The sequence below is a fragment of the Erpetoichthys calabaricus genome, chromosome 16 (genome assembly GCF_900747795.2).
Source record: "Erpetoichthys calabaricus chromosome 16, fErpCal1.3, whole genome shotgun sequence".
Classification (NCBI taxonomy): Eukaryota; Metazoa; Chordata; class Cladistia; order Polypteriformes; family Polypteridae; genus Erpetoichthys; species Erpetoichthys calabaricus.
Genome location: NC_041409.2, coordinates 61,226,622 through 61,253,190, shown reverse-complemented (window position 1 = coordinate 61,253,190; position 26,569 = coordinate 61,226,622). Strand labels below are relative to the sequence as shown.

Here is a 26,569-nt window from a genome sequence, read left to right as displayed (position 1 = left end):
AATCAATTATTGACCTTTAAACTCTAAGTGAGTGCTAATAGTGGCATGTTAAAAAGATTTGACAAGGAGTGATGTTGTAAAGTAAGACAATATGTGATTACATTCTCAGGAGTTAAAAGTAAAACTTAAATGAGATGTGGCAAGATCTGGGTGAAAGTGGTGTTCATTTAGTCTAACTTAATCTCTTCAATATGTGTATTAAGGCCAAAAAAAACATTTGACAAAGTTATTTAACCTTGTCTTCACCCTTTACAGAACAAAGGAGTGGCTTAAAAGCACAATGATCACTTTTCTTGTCAAAATTAACATGTTATTTTTATTTCCAATTTTTTTGTAAATACCAGCACATGCAGCATTTTAATCAGACATTTTATTTGTAGCAATATTGATTCACACACCAAAGCCTACATTTATAATTCTTCACACACAGTTAGATTATGTATATATTCATGCAGGCTGCTTAAGTGACACAGATTCACAAATGGTGGGATAATTGTGGTGGTGGTGGTAGTAGTGGCAGGGAGTAAACCCTTAGCTTTGTATATTCATAGCCACTTCCTTTCCCAGTAGACAACACTTCCTTCTAAATTCACATGATGTCTTTATACTGAATATGTACTATAGTGCAGACTTCATTTTATTAATGCATATAAAAATGGTATGCACTCTGAAGCTTAATTGTTATGCATAAACCAACTGGTGTGGGAACCAGTTTCTGTTACATACACAATACTGTATCCCAGTGGAAGTACATTGGTAAACCATCAGAAAAGGCTCAACAAAAAAGTCATGAATTAAATTTTAATAATCTTTCAAATCACAGCATACTTTTAGATTTTGTTTTATTTTTTTAAACTGACATGGAATATACTAAGTTTTATATCTTTTTATTAATTTCCGTTCAAGTTTATCATGGTAAACTTGGTCAGCATCAAGTCAACATCATACATTTAATGCAACATATATATACAACATATGGAAGAAAATATTTATAAATATTTGTAACTTTGTAAGTATGAATGGCTGTTGTGTAATCTTATGATCTTTAGATTAAAAAAAAACTATCCCTGAATTTAGTGGGGCGAGTACTAATGTTTCTGTACTGTTTACCAAAATGGAGGATGGAGAAAAATTACTATGCAGGATAACTAATGGTTTTAATATTGCCACTTGCCTTTCTAAGGCAGTGTGTGTTATATATGTTCCTAACAGAAGGCAGCTATGTACATGTAGTATTCTGTTCCATTTTCACCACCCACTGCAGTGTTTTGTGGTCCTTAGTTGAGCAGTTGCTATACCAGAATTGTATATGCAATAGGTGAGGATGGATTCAACTGTGTTTACACCTGGGCTCCTTAAACATTTTGGTGAGCTTTGTTCTTGACAGTCTAAGATGTGTGTTGTTCGTTTCAGGTCACTAGTGATGACCAGCCCAAGAAATTTAAAACTACTGACCTTTTCCGTGGCATTCTCTCCAATGTAAAATCATCCTTCTGCAGTCTACCATCAATACCTTTGTGTTGCTAATATTGAGGGAGTAGTTATTGTCTTGGCACTACTGTGTCAGAAGGCAAAGCTCTGGTCTATAAGCAATCTGTTGATCGTTTGTGATCAGGTCTATGATAAAAGTATCATCAGCAAATGTCATAATGAAGCTGCTGCTGAGTTTGCCAATGCAGTCATAGGTGGATGAGGAGCAGTAGTAGTACTACTACTAGTAGTAGTTATAGTAATAATATTGTCACATGTCAAAAATATTCCTTACTTGAAAGAGAAATTCTTGCTTGCATGAAGTACAGCAGGGGTCTCAGTGTGCTTTGGGATGCCTAAGTTGATTATCAGCTTGTTGAAATTAATGCTGCCTATCTGCACCTACTGCAATTTTACCAATTAGGATGTCAAAAATCCAGTTGCAGAGGTGGCAGCAAGTCACAAGTCAGGGAGCTTGGTGATTAGCTTTGACAGTACAACAGTGTTAAATGCTGAGTTGTAGTCTATAAAGAGTACTCTGGTATAGTAGGAATTATGTATGTGTGCTAGGATAGTATGGGCAGAGTGTTGGCTCTGAGGCTAGGGATCTGTGCTGGCAATCGGAAGGTTGCCAGTTTGAATCCTGTAAACGCCAGAAGTGACTCTACTCTTTTGGGCCCTTGAGCATGGCCCTTACCCTGCTATTGGTTTGTCCTGGGTATGACATTAATCTGCATCTAGCCCTGCAAGCAGGTCCTCCAACTTACGGGAAAAATTTGGGGGTTGGTGGCAGGACTGGCACTCCAGCCACCATTTACAACCTCTCACTGGTCCAGTGTGGTGCTGAGGTATCACCCACTGCACTAGAGTCCCAATCCAGGTGGTTTGGCATGTGGTAGGTTGAGAGCTGCAGATAGCATATTGCCTCACCCAAGATAGTATGTGGTACAAGGCATATGGTATCTCCTGTGTATTAGTTGTGATGATCTACAAACTGGACGGGTAGTCCAAACTATCCAGAGAATTTCATTAAAAGTATCTCTCAAAACATTTCATTACAATCGGAGTGAGTACTACTGGTTTGTAGTGGGACAGTCCTCTTTTTTTTTTTGGCACAGGTATAATTGTTGTATTTTTGTACCAGGTGAGGATCTTAGACTTGCTTATTGAGATATTAAAGACTCAAAGGAAAACACCAGATAGTGGTCTGTACAAGTTTTTAAAACATACCCTGAAATTCTATGTAGACTCATTTAAAAATAGTCCTTGCATCATCCACATAAATGGAGAGGAGAAATTGTAGAAAGGTCAGTTTTAATTTCAGTTCAGGAAGTTAAAGGTCTATTCAAGACTTTGAGAATTCTCAAAGATGTGTACATCAATCATATTTCAACCCACTTGCCCCAACCTTCATGTATTATAGCTCAGCGGTTTGGTCATTGTTTTTTATTATTTGATGCACTGTGTGGAAATGGTCACACAAGCCTACTAAGTCCACTTCAGGAACATGTAGGGGACAAGTACTGTATATTTAAGCAATGATTACAAGGTTAGTGTTCTTGTGCTCCACATCGCATTTTTTCTGTTTAGTACAGTTTTGCCAGCTGTATACCTTGTAGCAATTTTTCCAGGGTAACGTGTATGTGTGTGTTTTTTTTTTTTTTTACCTCTAGTAGATATTATTGAAGTGTACCTTGTTTGTGTGTGTTACAAAATGGCCTTCACTTCGGCAACAGTTAGGACAGGGTGGTGTAGATTTAAATACTGATCACAAAATGACAGCAATCACAATACTTTTTGGATGTTGGGTGTGGCAGCTTTTGTTGCTAGCTTTCTATGGGTGTGTGGGTGTGGGTGTGAGAGATTCCAGGAGACAGGCAATTACTCTAGAAGAGCTGGACAGGGCAGTAGAAGTTCCTTAACCCATCAGCAGGACCAATATCTGCTCCTTTGGGCAAGGAGGAACAGGATGAGCACTGCCAGAACCCTACAAAATGACCTCCAGCTGGCCACTGGTGTGAATGTCTGTGACCAAACAATCAGAAACAGACTTCATGAGGGTGGCCTGAGTGCCCGACATCCTCTAGTGGGCCCTGTGCTCACTGCCTGACACCGTGGAGCTCGATTGGCATTTGCCATGGAATACTAGAATTGGCAGGTCCACCACTGGCACCCTGTGCTTTTCACAGATGAGAGCAGGTTCACGCTGAACACATGTGACAGATGTTTAAGGGTCTGGAGAAGCTGTGGAGAACGTTATGCTGCCTGTAACATCATTCAGCATGACCGGTTTGGTGGTGGGTCAGTGATGGTCTGGGGAGGCATATCCATACAGGGAGGCACAGACCTCTACAGGCTAGACAATGACACCTTGACTGCCTTTAGGTATTGGGATGAAATCCTTAGACCCTGTGCTGGTTCCTCCTGGTGCACGACAATGCCCGGCCTCATGTGGAGAGAGTATGCAGGCTGTTCCTGGAGAATGAAGGAATTGATACCATTGACTGTCCCCCATGCTTGCCTGACCTAAATCCAATAGAACACCTTCTGGGACATTATGTTTCAGTCCATCCGACGCCACCAGTTTGCACCTCAGACTGTCCAGGAGCTCAGTGATGCCCTGGTCCAGATCTGGAAGGAGATCCCCCAGGACACCATCCATTGTCTCATAAGGAGCATGCCCCCCCGACCCCAGACATTGTCAGGCATGCATACCAGCATGTGGGGGCCATAGAAACTACTGAGTATGATTTTGTGTTTTTGCAGTGAAATTTCGACAAAATGGACTAGCCTGCCGCATCATTTTTTCACTTTGATTTTTGGGGTGTCTTTGAATTCAACCCACTGTAGGTTGATCATTTTTATTTCCATCAAACGATGTGGCATCCTTTTGTTCCTAACACATTACCCAGTCCATATCAGTAGAGATATCCAGCAGGATTTTTTTCCCATTGAGATCTAATATGTTTTCAAAGTGTTCTTTTAATTGTTTTCAGCAGTTTATATATATATACCTTACATCTCACTTTAAAACTTGTAAATCTAAATGCCTGAGGGATAGAAACATATTTTACCAACACAAGGTGAAAAGATATGAAGAGACTCATTTAACTATGCATGTGGCCAAATAGTATCTTGATTTTTCATATTTTTAATAGGGTTTTCCAACAGCTGTGTGAACTCGATGACCCCACCTGTTATAAACTTGGGAGTGTACGGGTTCAGACACCTATAAGTAATTTTTTGACAAGAAAATAATACATTTTCTAACATCAGCTGGGAAGCTGCTAATAAAAAAAATATGTAAGGCAGTAAATTTTTGGGAAACAGTTAATTTTAACACCTTTTTCATAATTTGTGTGTGTTTTTTTCCTTGTCTTTATTATCATCTAGTGTTTCAGTCTTGATCTTCAATACTACCTGTCACTGTTTCATCCTGGTCAAGCAATTCCGTCCCGGTAAGTAACTTGGTGAGTTTTGTATTTTGTTTTATTACCACTTTTTCCCAGGATTTTTATTCAATTTCACTTCTCAGTTGCAGGGTGATGGATACTAACTTCTAGTTCTGAAATGGTATTTATATTTTCCTACAACTGTAAAGGAAAATTCTGTGGTCAGTCTGGTAAGAATAAGCCTCAGATAGGTGGGCACCTTATTAGCCATAGAGATGTTTACCTTGTGATAATTAAGCTGAGCTGATGTTGGCTCCTAGATCTTAGTTCATCTCTTGCCAGTTTTACAGGGGTCATTACTTTATGATCAAAGAGCTGAGATTAGAATGACTCCTCTCTTAGCCTGCCCTCCTGACATCCAGATGGTCACTTTTACAACTATGAGTGACATTTTTAGTGTTCAGATAGAGAAAAAATGTCTTTTGCTTTATTTTCTATTGATGCATGATGCTATGAACTTAATTTTTAAGTATCAAATATGAGAACCCTAATAGAGAGAAAACATTCTTTCAGACATGTTTATTTTTACTTTTATTAAATATACACATGTCCATATTAAGAAGAGGTACAGCCATTTTTTTGCAGAAGCACGTTAATGAAGGAGCTGTTTGGAAACAGTACTTACCTGATTATTGATAGGCAGAGAGTCCCATTCATTGTCAAATTTAGTAAGTTACATAGAAGAAAAATGAAAGTGGTTTGTAAAGAACTGTTCATTCTGCTGATATATAATATGCATTAACATTTTGCCCCAGGATCAGTGACTCTTCACTTGCTCACCACTATGCTCTAAATTAAAGTCTTTCTTTACATACCTAACCACTGATGTATTCAAAATGTTGCAAACCTGCAATCACTAAACACAGTGTGTTTAAAAAGGAAGCGAGGGTAGTTATTTTGGAGTATTTGAAATGGTTAATGTAGACATGTCAATTGATAAATAAAATCCAAATGATTTTCAGGCTGCAACAGCAAGCACTTTTCTCGGCAGCTCAGTTTGTGTTCTCTCACTTGCCACAGGTTTTTTTTTTCTTAATAATAAGATATAGCCTGTGTGGCTGTCTTGAGTGTGATTTGAAAGCTGGTTTAGGCTATTGGAAATCAACAGAAATCCTTTAATGTTCCCGACTGTTCCATTATTCAATAACATTAGCTGTCTACCACTACCCGCCCTCCTCCTCCACCCAGTTAGACTGAACAATCTTGTGATAAAACTGAGGAAAACACACCCAGTTCCAGCTTATGTTTGAGTGTGTGGGAAACAAAGCTGCAAATATTAAATGACAAGACTTCAGGTATAAATGGCCTTTTCTTTGAGTGGGCCAAGCATTCACTATATGCCTGCATTTGGGTTTATATGGATTACAGAAATGGTTGCCTGTATGGGCGTTGTCCTGCTAGGGAGCTGAGATAGTGTAGCCAAGATAGTATGTGTTACGTGTCTCATAATGAAAGGAAGTCTACTGGGTTTAGTTTTACATTGTTCTGTAGTAAAGAATGAAATAGAAAAGGCTGAAAAGCCAATGACGTAATGTTGCAAAGAATAATCACACAAGAAAAATAATTGTTTCAGATAAACTGCTTTATGTCAATGAGGCCTGTTCGGGGTGAAACTAGGTATAGTTGTGGTAGAATAGTACTACTAACTTATACATCATTCAGAGATGGTAGAATTTGTAACTGCTTTTATGGTATACTGTGTTATAGTTTAGCATAAATGTAGAAATTGAGGTCAACACGAGCTTGGGTAGACATGTAATCTTTTAGCTGAAGACACCTTAGTAGATAGAGTAGTATACTGGAAATGGTTAAGGAAGTGACTTCGATAGAACTGGAAATTATTTTGCTATAAAGTACCTAGCTTTGGCTAATAATGATAATGATATGGTTATCACACCTAGAAAAATAATTAGATCGTTTGACATTAAAAATGTAAAAAATTATACCCTAAACTTCTAATCTCAACTCCAGTCTTGTAAATTAGGGTGTACTTATAACAGTAAATCAAATAATACTGTAAGAGGAGTTATCAAATTTCACATTTACCACATAATAAAATCCTAAGTGCACATACTGCATATTAAAATACATTGAACTAAATATTTTGTAAAACACATTCAAGTAATTGAGATCTTTAAGAGAATTCTTCTATAAGATGCCCTGAAATGACAATTCTGATTTTACTTTTAGTAGCCCTGTAAAATTTAAAATTTCACAACTAATGAACACTTGTTTTTACCTATTTTCAAAATGAATTTGGAGTAACAGTTCTTGGCATTAGATTTCAATCAGTGTAAGTGTACGAATGCTCCGAATTAATTATCAATATTTTGTCATGCAGCATGGCTCTTTGTTAAAGTTAACTTGTAACTTTGTATTTATGGCATATTTGAGAAAAGTAAAGATATACAGTTAGGTCCATAAATATTTGGACAGAGACAACTTTTTTCTAATTTTGGTTCTGTACATTACCACAATGAATTTTAAATGAAACAACTCAGATGCAGTTGAAGTGCAGACTTTCAGCTTTAATTCAGTGGGGTGAACAAAACGATTGCATAAAAATGTGAGGCAACTAAAGCATTTTTTTAACACAATCCCTTCATTTCAGGGGCTCAAAAGTAATTGGACAAATTAATAACTGGAAATAAAATGTTCATTTCTAATACTTGGTTGAAAACCCTTTGCTGGTAATGACAGCCTGAAGTCTTGAACTCATGGACATTACCAGATGCTGGGTTTCCTCCTTTTTAATGCTCTGCTAGGCCTTTACTGCAGCGGCTTTCAGTTGCTGTTTATATGTGGGCCTTTCTGTCTGAAGTTTAGTCTTCAACAAGTGAAATGCATGCTCAATTGGGTTAAGATCAGGTGACTGACTTGGCCATTCAAGAATTTCTTTGCTTTAATAAACTCCTGGGTTGCTTTGGCTGTATGTTTTGGGTCATTGTTCATCTGTATCATGAAACGCTGCCCAATCCATTTGACTGCATTTAGCTGGATTTGAGCAGACAGTATGTCTCTGAACACCTCAGAATTAATTTGGCTGCTTCTGTCCTGTGTCACATCATCAATAAACACTAGTGTCCGAGTGCCACTGGCAGCCATGCACGCCCAAGCCATCACACTGCTTCGACCGTGTTTTACAGATGATGTTGTATTCTTTGGATAATAATCTGTTCCACGCCTTCTCCATACTTTCTTCTTGCCATCATTCTGGTAGAGGTTGATCTTGGTTTCATCTGTCCAAAGAATGTTTTTCCAGAACTGTGCTGGCTTCTTTAGATATTCTTTAGCAAAGTCCAATCTAGCCTTTCTATTCTTGAGGCTTATGAGTGGCTTGCACCTTGCAGTGCACCCTCTGTATTTACTTTCATGCAGTCTTCTCTTTATGGTAGACTTGGATATCGATACGCCTACCCCCTGGAGAGTGTTGTTCACTTGGTTGGCTGTTGTGAAGGGGTTTCTCTTCACCATGGAAATGATTCTGCGATCATCCACCACTGTTTTCTTCCGTCGACGTCCAGTTCTTTTTGCGTTGCTGAGTTCACCAGTGCTTGCTTTCTTTCTCAGGATGTACCAAACTGTAGATTTTGCCACATGTGATATTGTAGCAATTTCTCGGATGGGTTTTTTCTGTTTTCACAGCATAAGGATGGCTTCTTTCACCTGCATGGAGAGCTCCTTTGACCGCATGTTATCTCTTCACAGCAAAATCTTCCACATGCAAGTACCACACCTCAAATCAACTCCAGGGCTTTTATCTGCTTAATTGATAATGACATAACGACGGACTTGCCCACACCTACCCATGAAATAGCCTTTGAGTCAATTGTTCAATTACTTTTGAGCCACTGAAATGAAGGGATTGTGTTAAAAATGCTTTAGTTGCCTCACATTTTTATGCAATCGTTTTGTTCACCCCACTGAATTAAAGCTGAAAGTCTGCACTTCAACTGCATCGGAGTTGTTTCATTTAAAATTCATTGTGGTAATGTACAGAACCAAAATTAGAAAAAAGTTGTCTCTGTCCAAATATTTATGGAATAAATAAGGGAAAAATACTGCGACTGTATCAAAATTGGTACTTTGAGTGTTTGACAGATTTTCATGTTTTATTTATTCCTAAACAAAGTTTCACTTGTTTTAGAGTGATGTCTGCCTGTGTTTTAGGACGTGTGTCTGACGACCAGAGGTGGGTAGTAACGAGTTACATGTACTCTGTTACATTTACTTGAGTAACTCTTTTAAAAAATTGTACTTCTAAAAGTAGTTTTACTGCACCATACTTTTTACTTTTACTTGAGTACATTTGTGAAGAAGAAACGCTACTCTTACTTCGCGACATTGGGCAACACTCGAATCATTACTTTTTTTCTATTAGATACGCTATATTTTTGCCAGAGAGAAGCCGCCAGTGGATCTACTGCATGACTGGTTCACCAATCAGATGTAGCAATAATAATCACAAGACTCCGTTTCACCAATCAGACGTAGCAACAATAATCACAAGACTCCATTTCACCAATCAGATGTAGCAACAATAATCACATGGCTCCGTTTCACATATCAGACGTAGCCATGAAGTCACATGACCACACACAAACTGTGGCGGCATAGCGGCACAAGCTCCTCACAGACAGCGGACAGGGAAAGAAAGAATACAAGTGGAACCTCGGTTTGCGAGCATAATTCGTTCCGGAAACGTGCTTGCAATCGTATATCAAAGCACTCGTATATCAAAGTGAATTTCCCCATAAGAAATAATGGAAACTCAGATGATTCGTTCCACAACCCAAAACTATTCATATAAAATGATTAATACAAAATATAAAGTAAAAATACTCTTGTGGGATTTCACCCAACAGGACGACACACGAAAGAGAATCCCGAAGCAACCGCAGGCACCCAGAGCTGTAGCAGTTCGCCGTAAAAGCAAATCCGAAAAGATTGCGGTCATGCTATGAGCACCTGACATTGATGGGTGATACAAGGAACATTATAAATGCGCAGGGCACAGTATTACTTGGCCACTAACCTGGGCATGACCCTGCCTGACTGCTGTGTCTGTGTTTAGGAGAGTGGCAGATCCCGCTACAATAAATAACCGCGCTGTTCCTGTTTCAAGCTGAATAAAGATGGTGTCACTGTATTGAGACTCAGCTTCGTGTTTTGGGGTGCAAGATGGGGACTCACACATCACAACACACACACATGGTCACAATGCTGTAGTAAACAGTATACGCTTGTACGGATGTTGACTATACGAGTGAGGCACGCAGACTAATGATTGCCCTCAATCCTGCAGTGAGATAGAGAAGAACCATCAGCTCAGTTGTGATCACGTGACGCTCGGCAGACAAAGCGTATACAGACTACTCGTATTGCAAGACCTCGCTTGTTTATCAAGTCAAAATTTATTAAAAATTTTAGCTCTTGCAAAACACTCGCAAACCAAGTTACTCACAATGTACATTAAAAATCAGAGCCAACTCCTGCTGAAGCTTAACTATCACTTCACTGAGTGAGGAGCAAGCACAAGGCCAGAAGTCACATGAACATCATCATCACGTTCTTCCATGAGAACCCTAAATACAATGAGGACTGATCATTTATGTTAGGTAGAATGCCTAGAGGGGGCTGGGTGGTCTCGTGGCCTGGAACCCCTGCAGATTTTTTTTTTTTTTTCTCCAGCCATCTGGAGTTTTTTTTGTTTTTTCTGTCCTCCCTGGCCATCGAACCTTACTTTTATTCTATGTTAATTAGTGTTCCCTTATCTTAATTCTGATTTATTTTTTCTTTTTTCTCTTTCTTCATCATATAAAGCACTTTGAGCTGCATTATTTGTATGAAAATATGCTATATAAATAAATGTTGTTGTTTTAACCAAACATGCACAAACACAGACAGCCAAGGTAAAGTGAGACTTCTTGTACGTACACAAGCTGCCTTGTTCTAATGTTATTTTCTATCAGTTGTGCTATTTGAAGGGCAATTGAATATGCAGTATTATACTGTCAGTGTACAGTATATCTTGTCACTGTAAGTAGTTTGCACTGTTCAAACATACATGTTACCTACTATAGGTATTGGCGTCAAAAGCTTTGTTGTAAAATTCTGAGATTTGGAACTTTGTGTTATTTGTACATTTTTGTTTTGTAAAGATGTTATTTATTTTTACTCATTTCTAATTTTATTATTTGCAAATAGCAGAATTTGTACATTATTTTATATTTTTGTCTGTCTTATTACAACATTTCCAATTACATAAATCATTTACAGCATTATGATCAAACAGTTACTTAGTACTTGAGTAGTCTTTTCACCAAATACGTTTTTACACTTACTTGAGTAATTTTTTGGATAACTACTTTTTACTTCTACTTGAGTAATATTATTTTGAAGTAACGCTACTCTTACTTGAGTACAATTTTTGGCTACTCTACCCACCTCTGCTGACGACACAGTAAGTTGATAATGAATCATTCAATTCAAATGGAAGTTGGTACAGTTATTTGCATTGTAAAATGCTTGAAACCAATTGATTTTGGTTTACAAAAATTACTTCATATAGTTTTTCAATGAATTTTTACATTTTAAACATCCACGAATGTGAATTGACCATTTTTGGAATGTTGTATGTTTGTCCGGATATGCATTTGTGGATGCAATAACTTAAAAGCAATTCACTCTATCCAAATCAATCCTTATTAGCATTGCAAAATTGAACAAAGTCATCCTATTAACTTGTGTTCTTCATTGATTATTTTGAGGGGGGGTTTTTTTGGCATACATTTGTACTTGGTGGCATGGTGGTGCAGTGGTAGAGTTGCTGCCTCACAGTAGGGAGACCAGGGTTTGTACCCGTGGTTCTTCATGTGTGGACTTCGCATGTTCTCCCCGTCTCTGTGTGGGTTTCCTCCGGGGTTTCCATTTTCCTCCCACAGTTCAAAGACATGCAGATTAGGTGAATTGGCAACATTAAATTGGCCTAAGTATGTTCTGTAAGTGTGTTTGCCCTGTGATGGACTGGCTACCTGGAAAAGGCTCCAGCACCCCTCATAACCCTGTTCAGGACTAAGCAGTTTACAAAATAAAATGACTGACATATGTACCCCAATACATTGCACATAATAAAATATTGACTAGTAATATTATTGACTATATTTTACTGCAGAAATTTCAGCTTGTTTAGGTAGTCAAGTTTTAAAATTGGATATCATGAAAATAACTGTTTTATTTCATTCTGTGAGCACTACCAGTTCCTTTTAAATAATCTTCAGCAGTGATGTATTTAAAAAAATGACTTAATTTCAGAAACAAGTTTAGTTAAAATTAGTAACAAGTTGACATTATCAATAAACTTGCAGTGTTCATTTTGAATTGTAAATGCGTAATCTTGATTTCTTCTGTAATTAATAGTATGTGTTTTAAAGATGTTACCTTTTCACTAACTGCCAGACTTCTAATATTATTTTTTAGAAGGAATTGATTATGCACTTGCTTCTGTTCATTACCCTCTTCACTGCAAAATGTCAAGAATAGGCTAGCTTCTCCAAGCTTTATCCTTTGGGTACACACAAATTTTGAAACACTTTTATATAAGCAAATTATGATGGTACAGTTCCTTGGGAGTTATTCTTGCTGCCTCACAGCTGAAGACACTTGTCAAGTCAAATGTTTTTATTGACATATTTTCCATACACATTACTGCAGTATACAGTGGCACGAAATAACTTTCCCCAGGACTACAATAAAACATATATATAAACACAGGACAAGTGCCACACAGGTGAAAAACTATACTATACTATCCATCCATCCATTTTCCAACCCACTGAATCCGAACACAGGGTCACGGGGGTCTGCTGGAGCCAATCCCAGCCAACACAGGGCACAAGGCAGGAACCAATCCCGGGCAGGGTGCCAACCCACCGCAGTATACTATACTATAAATAGATAAATAAATAATAAACGATAAGTAAGTGAAGAGATAATAATTGTTTGAAATATATAATAATAAATTAATAACAACCACTAATAATAAAAAACAACAGTAGTAACAACTATACCAAATGTACTACATATAAATAAGCTACTATAAGTAGACATGAGTGTAGAGGGGCAGCGCAGAGTTCAGACGGCCAAAAGGTAGAACCTGTTGCAGATCCTAGCAGAACTGGTTTGAATGCTACAGCACCATCTGCCAGATGGAAGTAGACAAAAAGACTGTGGGAGGGCTTGGAGCAGTTCTTCCAGATGCTTTTGGCTTTGTGGATGCAACGCTTTATAAAAATGTCTTTAATGGAGGGTAGAGGGGACCCAGTGATCTTTTCTGCAGTGTGTGCTATATGCATTGTAGGACCTTACGTTCATAGACACTGCAGTTCCCTAATCACACAGCTGGAAAGAATGCTCTTGATGGTGCCCTTGTAGAATATGGTGACGGTGGTTGAAGGTAAGCTTGCCTTCTTCGTCCTTTGAAAGAAGTGAAGCCACTGCTGTCCCGTTGTAGTTATGCAAGTGGTGATAATTGACCAAGTAAGGTCAGCTGCCAGTAGCATAACAAGGAATTTGATTCTTTTGGCCAGTTCCACCGCAGACACCTCAGTGTGCTCTACAGTGTGGACAGCATGGGCCTTTCTGAAGTCAACAATCATCCCTTTTGTCTTATTCACATTAAGAGACAAATTGTTGCACTTGCACCAGTCTGCCATTCATTGTATCTCCATTCTTTAAGCTGACTCCTCCACATTGCTTATGAGACTCCCGTTGTGTCATTCATAAACTTAATAATGGTAGTTAAGCTGTATGCAATCATATAATTTTGAGTCAACAAAGTGAACAGGACTAGGCTAAGTATAGAGACCTGGGGGGCACCAGTGCTCAGCATGATGGTACTAGAAATGGTGTTTACAATACAGACTGTATTATGTCTCACCATTTAGAATTTTGGGATCCAATTTAATTTATAATGAAAAAGTGGGTCTAGAAAATTGGTGGAAGGTTGCAAGCGCACAATTTTACACAATGACTTTCTATAGTAAATATCCTGTCTAGATAGTTTATAAGCACATGGCTATAGTTTTGTATTTGGAGTACAGGAGAGCTTCACTCTTTCTCCTTGAGGTTTATATTATAACATCTTAGAAGTTAGACTGTGATGCTGTCCACACAATTGCATGGCTCACCGTTCTTAACACGCTGTGTTACACACAAAAAACAATGTTCAATTAAATGATCGAGATTAAAATACAGGTATAATGGCACATGCCATAAAATTTAATTTGAAAGAGTTTAATGGTTACAATTAGCAAAACTACAAATCATTGAAAAATTCAATGCTACGCATGTTCACCAGGTTCTAAAGAACACTCTTTCTTGTAGCCTTTTTCCTGATCAGGAATGTAACAGAACACACTTTTCCAGTTATGTTACTGCATGGCGCAATGAAACCGCTGTGCTCCCACAATTCTTTTCATTAAAAGTATCCAGCAGACATGAGCCAGTTACCAACATCCAGACAGACTAACAATGTTGTGGGAAGATTGTCTAGGCAAGTGTCCATCTCTTTGGCAGTGGTTAGTGAGATCACCAATAACTGATTAGGTTTATCTTTTGACTCCTGAAAATCAAGCAGCGCCATGAGACACCTTGCTCGTCTCTGTAATTATAATAGCTGGACTTTAAGGAGAGCCATGTGCACTCATTAATAATCCGTGATGCAAGTGGTTTGGCATCAACTTAGGAAAAAACAGCAAGTGGCAGGAATCGTCTATTCCAGCTTGTCATGGAGACTTGGCCAGTGAGGTGCTTTACAATGATTTTAGGGAAAGGGAGAGAAACTGAGCTCATCTTGTTAAGTTTACCACAAAGATTCTGAATAGTTAGTTACTTAAGGGTCTTAACGGATGGAGCCTAATAAATGTTCATAGGTTAGGACTGGAAGAGTGTAAAAGTAAAAAACAGGTCTAACTCACTTGGTCGTTAAGGTTATATTTATTTATTTATTTAGGTAGTGTGGCATAGTGGTTAAGGCTTTGAACTTTAAACTCTGAGGTTTACAGTTAAGATCCTGCTACATATACAGTATATACTATATATATATATATATATATATATATATATATTCACGGCATTCGTAGTCTGTGTCACAATCTGATTGTATGGGTGGTTACCTACCAGGTAACGCTTGTGGTTGGCCAGCAATCTGCTAACATCCGCCACGGTGCCCTCAGTTTGTGAGGAGCAGATCATAGAATGGTTGAAATAGTTTACTGTCAAATAAATGCAAAGAGTACACGACACGTGTTTCGCCCTAATTCTGGGCTCATCAGGTGTACAGACTCCACTGCACTCCCTCTCGAGAATCGAACCTCAGAGTGCAGTGGAGTGTATACACCTGATGAGCCCAGAATGAGGGCGAAACACGTGTCATGTACTCCTTGCATTTATTTGACAGTAAACTATTTCAACCATTCTATGATCTGCTCCTCACAAACTGAGGGCACCGTGGCGGATGTTAGCAGATTGCTGACCAACCACAAGCGTTACCTGGTAGGTAACCACCCATACAATCAGATTGTGACACAGAGTACGAATGCCGTGAATGTAATTACCCCGATCTACATGCTGTCAAATAAACGAACCACACGCCGTGGCGCAACGTTAGGGGCATCGCCTCTGGCGCTGACGTCCGAGGTTCGATTCCCGAGAGGGAGTGCAGTGGAGTGTGTACACCTGATGAGCCCAGAATGAGGGCGAAACACGTGTCGTGTACTCTTTGCATTTATTTGACAGTAAACTATTTCAACCATATATATATATATATATATATATATATATATATACACACAGTTAGGTCCATAAATATTTGGACAGAGACAACTTTTTTCTAATTTTGGTTTTGTACATTACCACAATGAATTTTAAATGAAACAACTCAGATGCAGTTGAAGTGCAGACTTTCAGCTTTAATTCAGTAGGGTGAACAAAACGATTGCATAAAAATGTGAGGCAACTAAAGCATTTTTTTAACACAGTCCCATCATTTCAGGGGCTCAAAAGTAATTGGACAATTGACTCAAAGGCTATTTCATGGGCAGGTGTGGGCAAGTCCGTCGTTATGTCATACATACATACACACACACACACACGCACACACACACACACACATCCCCATACCAAACACACAGTAGAGCCAATTTAGTGTTGCCAATTCACATAACCTGCATGTCTTTGGACGGTGGCAGGAAACCGAAGCACCCAGTGAAACCCACACAGACATGGGGAGAACATGCAAACTCCACGCAAGGAGGACTCAGTATGTGAACCCTGGTCTTCTTACTTCAAGACAGTAATACTACCACCGTGCCACCCTCTAAACAATGAAAAAGTAAGAGTAATGTGCTGAATTTGTAATTGTTTGGAAAAAATCCCCACAGCCAAAAGAATCCTCCTGGACTGAACTTGGAAACCACTACTGTATAGGAATGTCAGAATTTGGGAAAATAATTAATTAGGATGTACTACCAAGGCCAAAAGGCAGTGGGAAAAGCTGAAGAAGAAATAAAATAATGTAATGGCCAGCAGAGTAAAACACTTATCATTTGCACGGGGGACGGTAGGAGCCCTGATGATTCATGTGCAGGAAGGGAACCTTCAAGAGGTGGCCATAAGTCAGCAGGTCAACAATGAAGAACTTCCCAGCGACCATTCAGTGTGCAGGCAGAAGCAACCACACAAGTGGAAGCATGACTCGTCATGGTAGTTAGCAAGAAGTGTGTTGTTGCTGCCCAGCAGCCATATCACATATACAGTTAGGTCCATAAATATTTGGACAGAGACAACTTTTTTCTAATTTTGGTTCTGTACATTACCACAATGAATTTTAAATGAAACAACTCAGATGCAGTTGAAGTGCAGACTTTCAGCTTTAATTCAGTGGGGTGAACAAAACGATTGCATAAAAATGTGAGGCAACTAAAGCATTTTTTTAACACAATCCCTTCATTTCAGGGGCTCAAAAGTAATTGGACAAATTAATAACTGGAAATAAAATGTTCATTTCTAATACTTGGTTGAAAACCCTTTGCTGGTAATGACAGCCTGAAGTCTTGAACTCATGGACATTACCAGATGCTGGGTTTCCTCCTTTTTAATGCTCTGCTAGGCCTTTACTGCAGCGGCTTTCAGTTGCTGTTTATATGTGGGCCTTTCTGTCTGAAGTTTAGTCTTCAACAAGTGAAATGCATGCTCAATTGGGTTAAGATCAGGTGACTGACTTGGCCATTCAAGAATTTCTTTGCTTTAATAAACTCCTGGGTTGCTTTGGCTGTATGTTTTGGGTCATTGTTCATCTGTATCATGAAACGCTGCCCAATCCATTTGACTGCATTTAGCTGGATTTGAGCAGACAGTATGTCTCTGAACACCTCAGAATTAATTTGGCTGCTTCTGTCCTGTGTCACATCATCAATAAACACTAGTGTCCGAGTGCCACTGGCAGCCATGCACGCCCAAGCCATCACACTGCTTCGACCGTGTTTTACAGATGATGTTGTATTCTTTGGATAATAATCTGTTCCACGCCTTCTCCATACTTTCTTCTTGCCATCATTCTGGTAGAGGTTGATCTTGGTTTCATCTGTCCAAAGAATGTTTTTCCAGAACTGTGCTGGCTTCTTTAGATATTCTTTAGCAAAGTCCAATCTAGCCTTTCTATTCTTGAGGCTTATGAGTGGCTTGCACCTTGCAGTGCACCCTCTGTATTTACTTTCATGCAGTCTTCTCTTTATGGTAGACTTGGATATCGATACGCCTACCCCCTGGAGAGTGTTGTTCACTTGGTTGGCTGTTGTGAAGGGGTTTCTCTTCACCATGGAAATGATTCTGCGATCATCCACCACTGTTTTCTTCCGTCGACGTCCAGTTCTTTTTGCGTTGCTGAGTTCACCAGTGCTTGCTTTCTTTCTCAGGATGTACCAAACTGTAGATTTTGCCACATGTGATATTGTAGCAATTTCTCGGATGGGTTTTTTCTGTTTTCACAGCATAAGGATGGCTTCTTTCACCTGCATGGAGAGCTCCTTTGACCGCATGTTATCTCTTCACAGCAAAATCTTCCACATGCAAGCACCACACCTCAAATCAACTCCAGGGCTTTTATCTGCTTAATTGATAATGACATAACGACGGACTTGCCCACACCTACCCATGAAATAGCCTTTGAGTCAATTGTTTAATTACTTTTGAGCCACTGAAATGAAGGGATTGTGTTAAAAATGCTTTAGTTGCCTCACATTTTTATGCAATCGTTTTGTTCACCCCACTGAATTAAAGCTGAAAGTCTGCACTTCAACTGCATCGGAGTTGTTTCATTTAAAATTCATTGTGGTAATGTACAGAACCAAAATTAGAAAAAAGTTGTCTCTGTCCAAATATTTATGGACCTAACTGTATATATGTGTGTGTGTGTATGTAATATATATATATATATATATATATATATATATATATATATATATTATTACTATATACATTATATGTAAGTGTGTGTACAATTAAGTTAAAGGTGACGTAATCTGACTACAGGTCTGAAGTCTAGCAATGAGTCTTGCTGAGACTTGTGAGGAAAAGTGGCAAGAAAGATGCTTTCCTTTATACTTAATGATTGTGAATTTGATGGCTGCCAAAGCATCTTGCTGAGACTTGACCTGAGATGTAGTTGAGAGTTAAAACTTAGCTTTTGCACAAAATGGTGATCAATAGCAACTGCTCTTCATTACATCTTTTTATGAATATTGTGAGTTAAAGACAGAGGAATAAGAAGATAAAAATTGATTTTGATATAAATATACGTAGTAGACTCCAGATGAATTAAAATATAAGAAACGTATTATATAGAGGCACGTGTGGAAAGTGTCACAAAATGTTATCATTACTTACAAAACATTACAGTATGATTTTATTTTCTTTCTCCCTAAAGCTGTGTATATGTGTGAGTGGGAGAAAAGCAATCCTCAACACCCTGAAGTGGAAGCAACTGAAGGGGATGAGACCCTGGAGAACCAGTCTGAGCCTCCACCAGCCAGTGCTGGAGTAACATATGAACTGTGCGCTGGTTTAGTAGACAAACCAGATTTGTCATTGGAAGAGATAGCCAAACAAGAAATCCTGGAGGAGTGTGGCTATGATGTGCCAGTGTCAAAGTTACGAAAGATCACTTCATATAGGTAAGTTAAAATATAGTACAGCAATGTATTTAAAGATAATCCATTTTAGTTTTCCCCAAAGATTGATAAATACTGCAGTGCTATTATATTGTCGCTTTTACTGAAGAGATTCTAATCGTATTACTAACAAAAACAGCTTATTACTTGAAGACAGTTTAATTGCCATCTGCCACGTGTGGAATTTGCAAAAAGATCCTACGGCGTATTTGTTTAGATGTCAACTAACTGAAATGCTATACACCACAAGCGTAGCAACCAGGAACACACATCTCTGCCTTATTTGCTTAATAAGGCAGTCTTGTAAGAATGAACTTTTTTATTAAAAAGTGTTGACCACTAGAACTGAAAAAAACACTAAGAACATGTATTGTCATATATTTATAAGGATGTTAGTGAGCTGAACATATTTTGCTGATCCTATAGAAGTCTTAAAATGCCAGAACTTCTGTAAAGTGAAAAAGTCTTCAGAATACTGTTCTTGTAGTGTTTTTAAAGTCACATTACAAATCTTTCTTAAGATTTTTTTCCACATTATACAGGCTGACACATTAGCTCAGAATAATAATGTATTTCATCATTAGTAGCACCTGGTAAGTTCTAATGCATCTACACAAAGGATCAACTATCATTTCATGGTGTCCTCTGCTGCAGCAATGCAATAACATATTATCATTATTTATACATTTTTGATAAGGCCTGGATAAAATTTTGTTCTTTCCTCTCCAACAATAAATTATTCATCACCTTGGTAGAGTACCTGTCACCATCTGTCATCAATTTTCATTTTCTGCAGGGTAGGAAGTCAGGTAGGGGTCAGGAACCTGCAGAAAGACAGTTAGAACTGGTGTGAATCGTGTACTTTCTCTAGTTAATCAAATTTGATCATCTCAATACCAGAGAATCTCACTAGGCCACCCAGAAGTAGCTGTAAAATAATGAAAAATGTTTATTAAAAATTACTTGTTTATTGGAGGTAATGCTATCCAAATTCTTAAGATGCTGACTCTTTGACTGTAGTGCATATGCAACCCCTGGCACCTAAGGCTAGCAGATACATTTTTGCTTATTCTTTGAAAAAGTTGGATAATGACTACTGTGAGTGATAAAGATAGATGGCATGCTGAAGACTCTTCCATTATCAGAATAAACAAGCCAGTTCATACCCAGTCTGTCTTTTAAATCGTATGTTCCTAATTACTTAATCTAAAGTTTTTGTTAGGTTAAAATCAGGAGTTATTCCCAGATGTCTGATGTTGAATTTTGCTTTAAGAAAACAAATATCCATCCATCCATTTTCCAACCCGCTGAATCCGAACACAGGGTCACGGGGGTCTGCTGGAGCCAATCCCAGCCAACACAGGGCACAAGGCAGGGAACCAATCCTGGGCAGGGTGCCAGCCCACCGCAGGACACACACAAACACACCCACACACCAAGCACACACTAGGGCCAATTTAAAATCACCAATCCACCTAACCTGCATGCCTTAGGACTGTGGGAGGAAACCCACGCAGACACGGGGAGAACATGCAAACTCCACGCAGGGAGGACCCGGGAAGCGAACCCGGGTCTCCTAACTGCGAGGCAGCAGCGCTACCACTGCGCCACCGTGCCGCCCCTATGTCATTCATTTTTGTTCTTTAATACAACTTAAAATAGAGTTCCTTATGAAAAAAAATGTGAAATTCTTTCCCAACCAAAAAAATTATGATTAGCTCAGTTTTCAATAATTAATATTCATCACCTCTTCTTCTAGACTGAGCAGAAGCTTGGGACCAAAGGTTTCTTAAGAGCAGGATTGTGAATAATAGTTTTTTTTTCCAAAAGCAAACATAGTCATTTCATAACTTAAATAAACCACCCCCAGGGTGTTGAAGAAGACAATACTTATCTTTAAAATAAACACGGATTACTTTGTCTCAGGAAGAAAATTCTCATTATCTCATAGGAATCAAGCTGACTTTGCTTCTTTTGCCACATAAACCCAAAACACAAAGCCCAATCAAATGTTAAAAACCCAACTACGTGTAAATATGCTTCTGTAGCAAAAGTCACTTTTCCAAAAAAAACAAAAACATTTGATTCAATTCAATGACTAACGGGATACCTACTGAATTAGACAAAAGTAGAGCCAACATCTTAGGCTTTACAGCCTTGTAAAAATGCTAGAACATCATAAAAGATGTGTAATTATCTACAAGCACCTGCTGATATACCTACTGAAAAGGGCCCCCTATATACTTATCTGCTCCCTTAATTGATATGATTTTATTACTCCTTTCCTGCACCTGTCGATTTTGATTGTTGAAAACAGAGTACTAAAATTTCCTCCTCTGTGAAACAGAATTTTTTGACATTGTTAACAAAGGATTATAATTTTTATCTACCATTTTCACATTCCTATACACTGTTTTATGACTAGCAGTACCATGTTTTAGTTTTACCCTGATTGTATACCGTGTTTGTAATGGCACTAAGGTCTTAATGTCTATTCTCAAATGCTTCTAGGTAGAATTATGGATTTTAGTAAGTAAATTGTTTGATCACTTGTTAAATTAAAAAATACAGTGTTTTAAGTATTTTTATTTTAGTGAACTATAATAAAAATAAGTTAAAAAATATTATTTAGCTAACAGGTCTACTTTTATTTTTAAACATTATGCACTTTTTGATACACATTTTTCATTGCCTGTTTTAATCACAAAGTGCTCAATTCACAAACTTCTTTATGGAAAGCAGAGATAAATTATAGCAATAGTATCTATATCTCTATAGATTGACAGCCAGTTTAGGAAACAAACGTTTTGTGGTGTAACACTTTCCTTTCACAAAAATGTTACTGTTGTACAAATAAAAATGTGCAAATTTTATTTGAAATAGGTAACTATTTGCTTACTAAATGTTATAACTTTCTAAGGAGCAAGTTGTATTATATAAATAGTTCAAACATCCATGGTGTAGCATCAATTTTGCAGTCTCCTAGACGTTCAGCGCTCAAACATGCTTCTGCCTTAGGCATTTCCAACATGTCTTTGAGGAGGATTTTGCATGAGGACCTTAATTTCCATTCATACAAATTGATGGTAGTGCAGGAACTCACTGGGAGAGCCATAGAGTGTTGTGTACAAACATTCTGCAAACCGTTCTTCAAGATGCCATCGTCATGTGCATCAAAGAGACACATTTCCATTTGAATGGTTGGGTAAAAAAGCAAAACTTTCACTACTGGGCTGAAACCAACCCTTGTGAACTTCATCAGAGACCCCTGCACAGTGAATGTGTTACAGTTTGGTGCACTGTTGCTGAATTTGGCATTGTAGGCCCTTACTTTTTTTGAGGATGGGGGAGCAACGGTCACTGTCACTTCAGAACGTTACATTGAAATGCTAGAGATCTTTTTGCGGCCTCAAATGGAAGAAATGGATGTGGTGGATGCCTGGTTTCAACAGGATGGAGGAACAGCTGATACGGTGCGGACATCCATGCAAATTTTGCAGGAGATGTTTCCAGGGAAGCTGATCTTCCTGCGCGACAATGTCAAGTGCCTGATCTCTCTCCGTGCGATTTCTTCTTGTGGGGCTATCTCAAGTCGAAGGTATACACACACTGACCTGAAAACCTTGAAGTCCTCAAGGATGCTGTTTGCCACAAAATCACCTCTATTCCCCTTGAAATGGCCGAACAAGTCATGCAAGTGTTCAGAAATTGTCTCGAAGAGTGTATCGCTAATGATGGCCACCGCAGTGAAAAAAATACATTTGGTATATCCTTTCTTGTGTCGTAATGAAATTTATTTTATCTTTTTGTGTTTTTGTAGAATAAACATTTGAAATGTAGTACTTCTTTTTGGCTCACCCTGTATTATGAAGCCACCTGAATAGGCAGGATAGCAGTTTCTCTAAGGCCCTATGGATCAAGTAGGATTTATTTTGGTTTTGACTGTACTAGTTTGTGTTTTCCCTATAATCACTTCTTTGAATTTTTAAAATTTTAATAGTACCTTTACCTTACACAATTTTGAACTTTGATAATCGTTTTTCTTGGAATACAGTGATGCTAAGCATGCCCTCATATCACCATGGTATATAGAGAAATGCACTGGTGAATGGTAGCAGTTCTTTGAATTGAGCATAGACTGCAACCCTTTTCCTAGTATTGCCTCAAAATAAACATAGATTTTCCTCTTCAAACTTTGATTTACATTTTAAAACAGCAGTATACCAGTTAGTGTTCTATTTATATTTTGCCCCACAAAGTTGTTTACTAGTGTCTCTATATTCAATCTAGTACATCTTGGAGTTGGGATGGGATAATTCCTGAGTGCAAATCTTGACTCAACATGCATGTTATTTTCTAGTAATAAAGTACATAAAGTCTACAAGGTGATCTAATGAATAGCCTTTACACATTATAATGTAAGTTAAAGCCAATTAAAGTGAATGCCTCTTTGATTGTTTAATCAATTGCAACTCAGGGAGCGCCGTTATGAAAATATCATAATCAGTTAAATTATTTAAATTAAGCAACACAGTAGTTGATTTTGTTTTTAAATGAATTAAGGGTTTTACTGCTCAGTTGGTAAGACAGCCTGCAGAGAACAACTCTGTTCTGCAACAGCTGCCATAAATCTGAACTGTTGTAAACGAATCCTCTCATGGAAACTCAGCCTGGACTAGCCTTTTTGAAATGACAAATAAATTATGAAACTGATTAAAAGAATAGTATACTGAGTGTCCCAGGAAGAAGCCAGTGTTTTTAGCTAATAGTTCACAGGTGAATACAGGCTAAATGTGCCCTCTTTATAAAAACAGCAAAGACAGGAACATCTTGAAATTCCTTAAAAATGAATATAAATTCACTTGAAATGGTATCACAATTTTTTTTTTACAGAGCTTAGAATACAGAGTACACAGCTAGCATCAGTTTGATTAGTGGAAAGGAGAACATGCAGGAATGCTTATTGTGGTTGGAGCTAGCTGCACATGAAGAGAGCAGTGCTAGGAGGCAGCTTGCTCTCGATGTTTTCACATAAATGGCAGACCTGACAATCTATGCAAAATGTGAGAATAAGCAATGGCATTTCTTTGATTGTGCTACATGAAGATGCTGACCAATATCAAAATTGTACAGTGGCTGAAGCTGGAATGACTGATGGAATGTGGGTCAAGACTATGAATGAAGTGCCTTCAAAAAATGATTTGAGTACAACTATATTGAAGTATGCAAATGTTGTAAATATACAGAAATTCTGGCACATCTGACACAAACAACACATAATGGTTTGACAGCAGATGCGTACACAAGCAATGAAAAAGTTTATTTTTTGCATTTCCATACATTGTTAGGTCTGCAGTGTCTGTGAACATGTGGGCAAGTCACTTTACACCACCTTACATCATTCGTGGTTTAGTACTTGGAATTTTACTTACAACCTGATTTGCCCTTTGGTTTTGTTCATTTCTCTTTAGTGTATCTGATGTTCTCTGCATGGAAAAACAAGAAAACCTTTTTCTGTTTCTCCCTGATTTTTGTTGTCATTCAGCTTTTCCTGTGAACATTACAGAAGGTGTAGATTTCCAGAGTTGGGGAGGCCTATAGGTAAATGTTCTTTTATGATTTTATACATCTTTAAAATTTTAGGCAAGATTGCAATTTCAGATTGAACAGAGTATAGACATTAATAATTTTTGTAAGGTAAGGAAAAGCTGAATCTTTTATCAACAGAAATAATTACCCTAAGACCATTGCATTTACTCCTTCACTTAAACTAGGCTGCATACTGTACATACTGTATATTTCTTTCATATCACAGATCATGTCCTCAAATAAATTTGTCAGGAGTCTCTGATCTGATACTTTGTTTCCATTAGCACTTTGCAACAAATCTGGCACTGCTTTACTACAGCATGATGTCTTGTTTTCTTTGTTGCATGGAAGACAGTTCCTCACTTAGAAGCACTGGTTTAATACAGTAGTTATAAAAGAATCTGTTGTATTTGTTGAATTAATCTTAAGACAAAACACAAATGATGTCTGACCCAGGATGCAAGATAATTTTAAATTGTATAGATGTAGAAATATCAGAGACCCCACACACTATGAGACATTTTTTTTCCTCGAGTCTGTCTTCAGTTATTAGATCACACTTACTAGAAGATTTTGTCAACAAAGAACATGAACTCTCCAAACATGGACTCTCGCTGAATTGCTTACAAACAAAAGTAACCGTGCTGGATGATAGTCAAGTTCTACTTAATTCAATTATTTGTGTGTTATTTGTGTAGTGATGAAAAGACTTTACCTTCTTCTGCTTCATTTTTATTTAAGTTCTTCCTCCCACTATTAGTCTTTTACATGTGTAATGCATATAAGGACAGTTTGGTGAACTAACCACAGAATTTGCATTTCTAAATTTTAAACATGTTTAATATATACAATCTGAAATTGGTATGGTTTCAACCTATGGCTTAGTGGTTAATCAGGGAGGTTAAGCTTAATTACCACGTACCTTACATTATAAAATATATATATTCTTTTATTTTTTACTAAATTCTCCATTCTGAACTATCAAAACATTGTGTAATTATCATATAAGAATACTCTTAAAAAGGAAATTAAATTCTACAGACTTACAGGGAAGCTAGCATTATATGATCCTGCTCAAGTGACCAAATGAGGACATCTTCTCCACAGATAGTTGACGTTTTTGATGACCTACCAGCACTGCAGCAAGAGGAACTTCCTTATTGGCCCTCTGTGACATGTCCAGAAATGATCACATTTGGGGGCTGCTGCGTTCATATTTTTTGATATTTTTGACCTTTTTGGTGATATTCGCCAGCTCCCTTGTGTTTCTGCACAATGCTCATTCTGACAGCTTTAAATTCCTGATGCTTTTTCAGCTTCCCTTGTCTCCTCTCCCTTTTGTCCATGCAAGTTTTTGCCTCGGTTCAACTCCAGTTTTAACTGTCTTGTATCCAGATTGATGAGTACTTAAGATAGTCTTTCTGAAATCATCTGAGGTCTCTGTATTCATGATAAACTACTTTGTACAGGTAAGGCCAAGCTGATTAGTTACCTTTTTTGTATGTAACGTTTCCCGGAATTTAGCTGTCTAAGTGCATAAATTGATACCCAATTATTTTTAACATATTTTTAACAGCGTGGTTCATTTAATTTTACAAATTAATTATTCTTATTTACTTTTTATATTGCATCTACAGAGCAGCACATAGAATTTATGGATATAGACCAATTATTTCTGAAAATGAAGTACTGTTTCTCATTAGGCAAGAACGTTGTTATAAAAATGTAACTTTTAAAGAACCATAATTACTTATTGCAAGCTTCTGATCAGCAGTGTAGATAAAGAATTTCTCAGTCTAGATAATAACTAAATATATACTTTATTTATAA

General features: G+C 37.8%; 1 protein-coding gene across 2 annotated transcripts in view; it reads left to right on the top strand.

Annotated features, from left to right (window-relative positions):
• The window catches only part of nudt14 (nudix (nucleoside diphosphate linked moiety X)-type motif 14), a 130,875-nt gene that overhangs the window by 93,424 nt on the left and 10,882 nt on the right, over positions 1 to 26,569 (top strand). For both annotated transcript variants that reach the window (XR_003718599.2, XM_028821500.2), the window contains exons 3-4: positions 4,864 to 4,928; positions 18,907 to 19,153. Coding sequence is in view for 1 of the 2 variants with exons in the window: in XM_028821500.2 (XP_028677333.1) it covers positions 4,864 to 4,928; positions 18,907 to 19,153 (312 nt within the window). In the remaining variant the exon portion in view is untranslated. The remainder of the gene's footprint in view (positions 1 to 4,863; positions 4,929 to 18,906; positions 19,154 to 26,569) is intronic.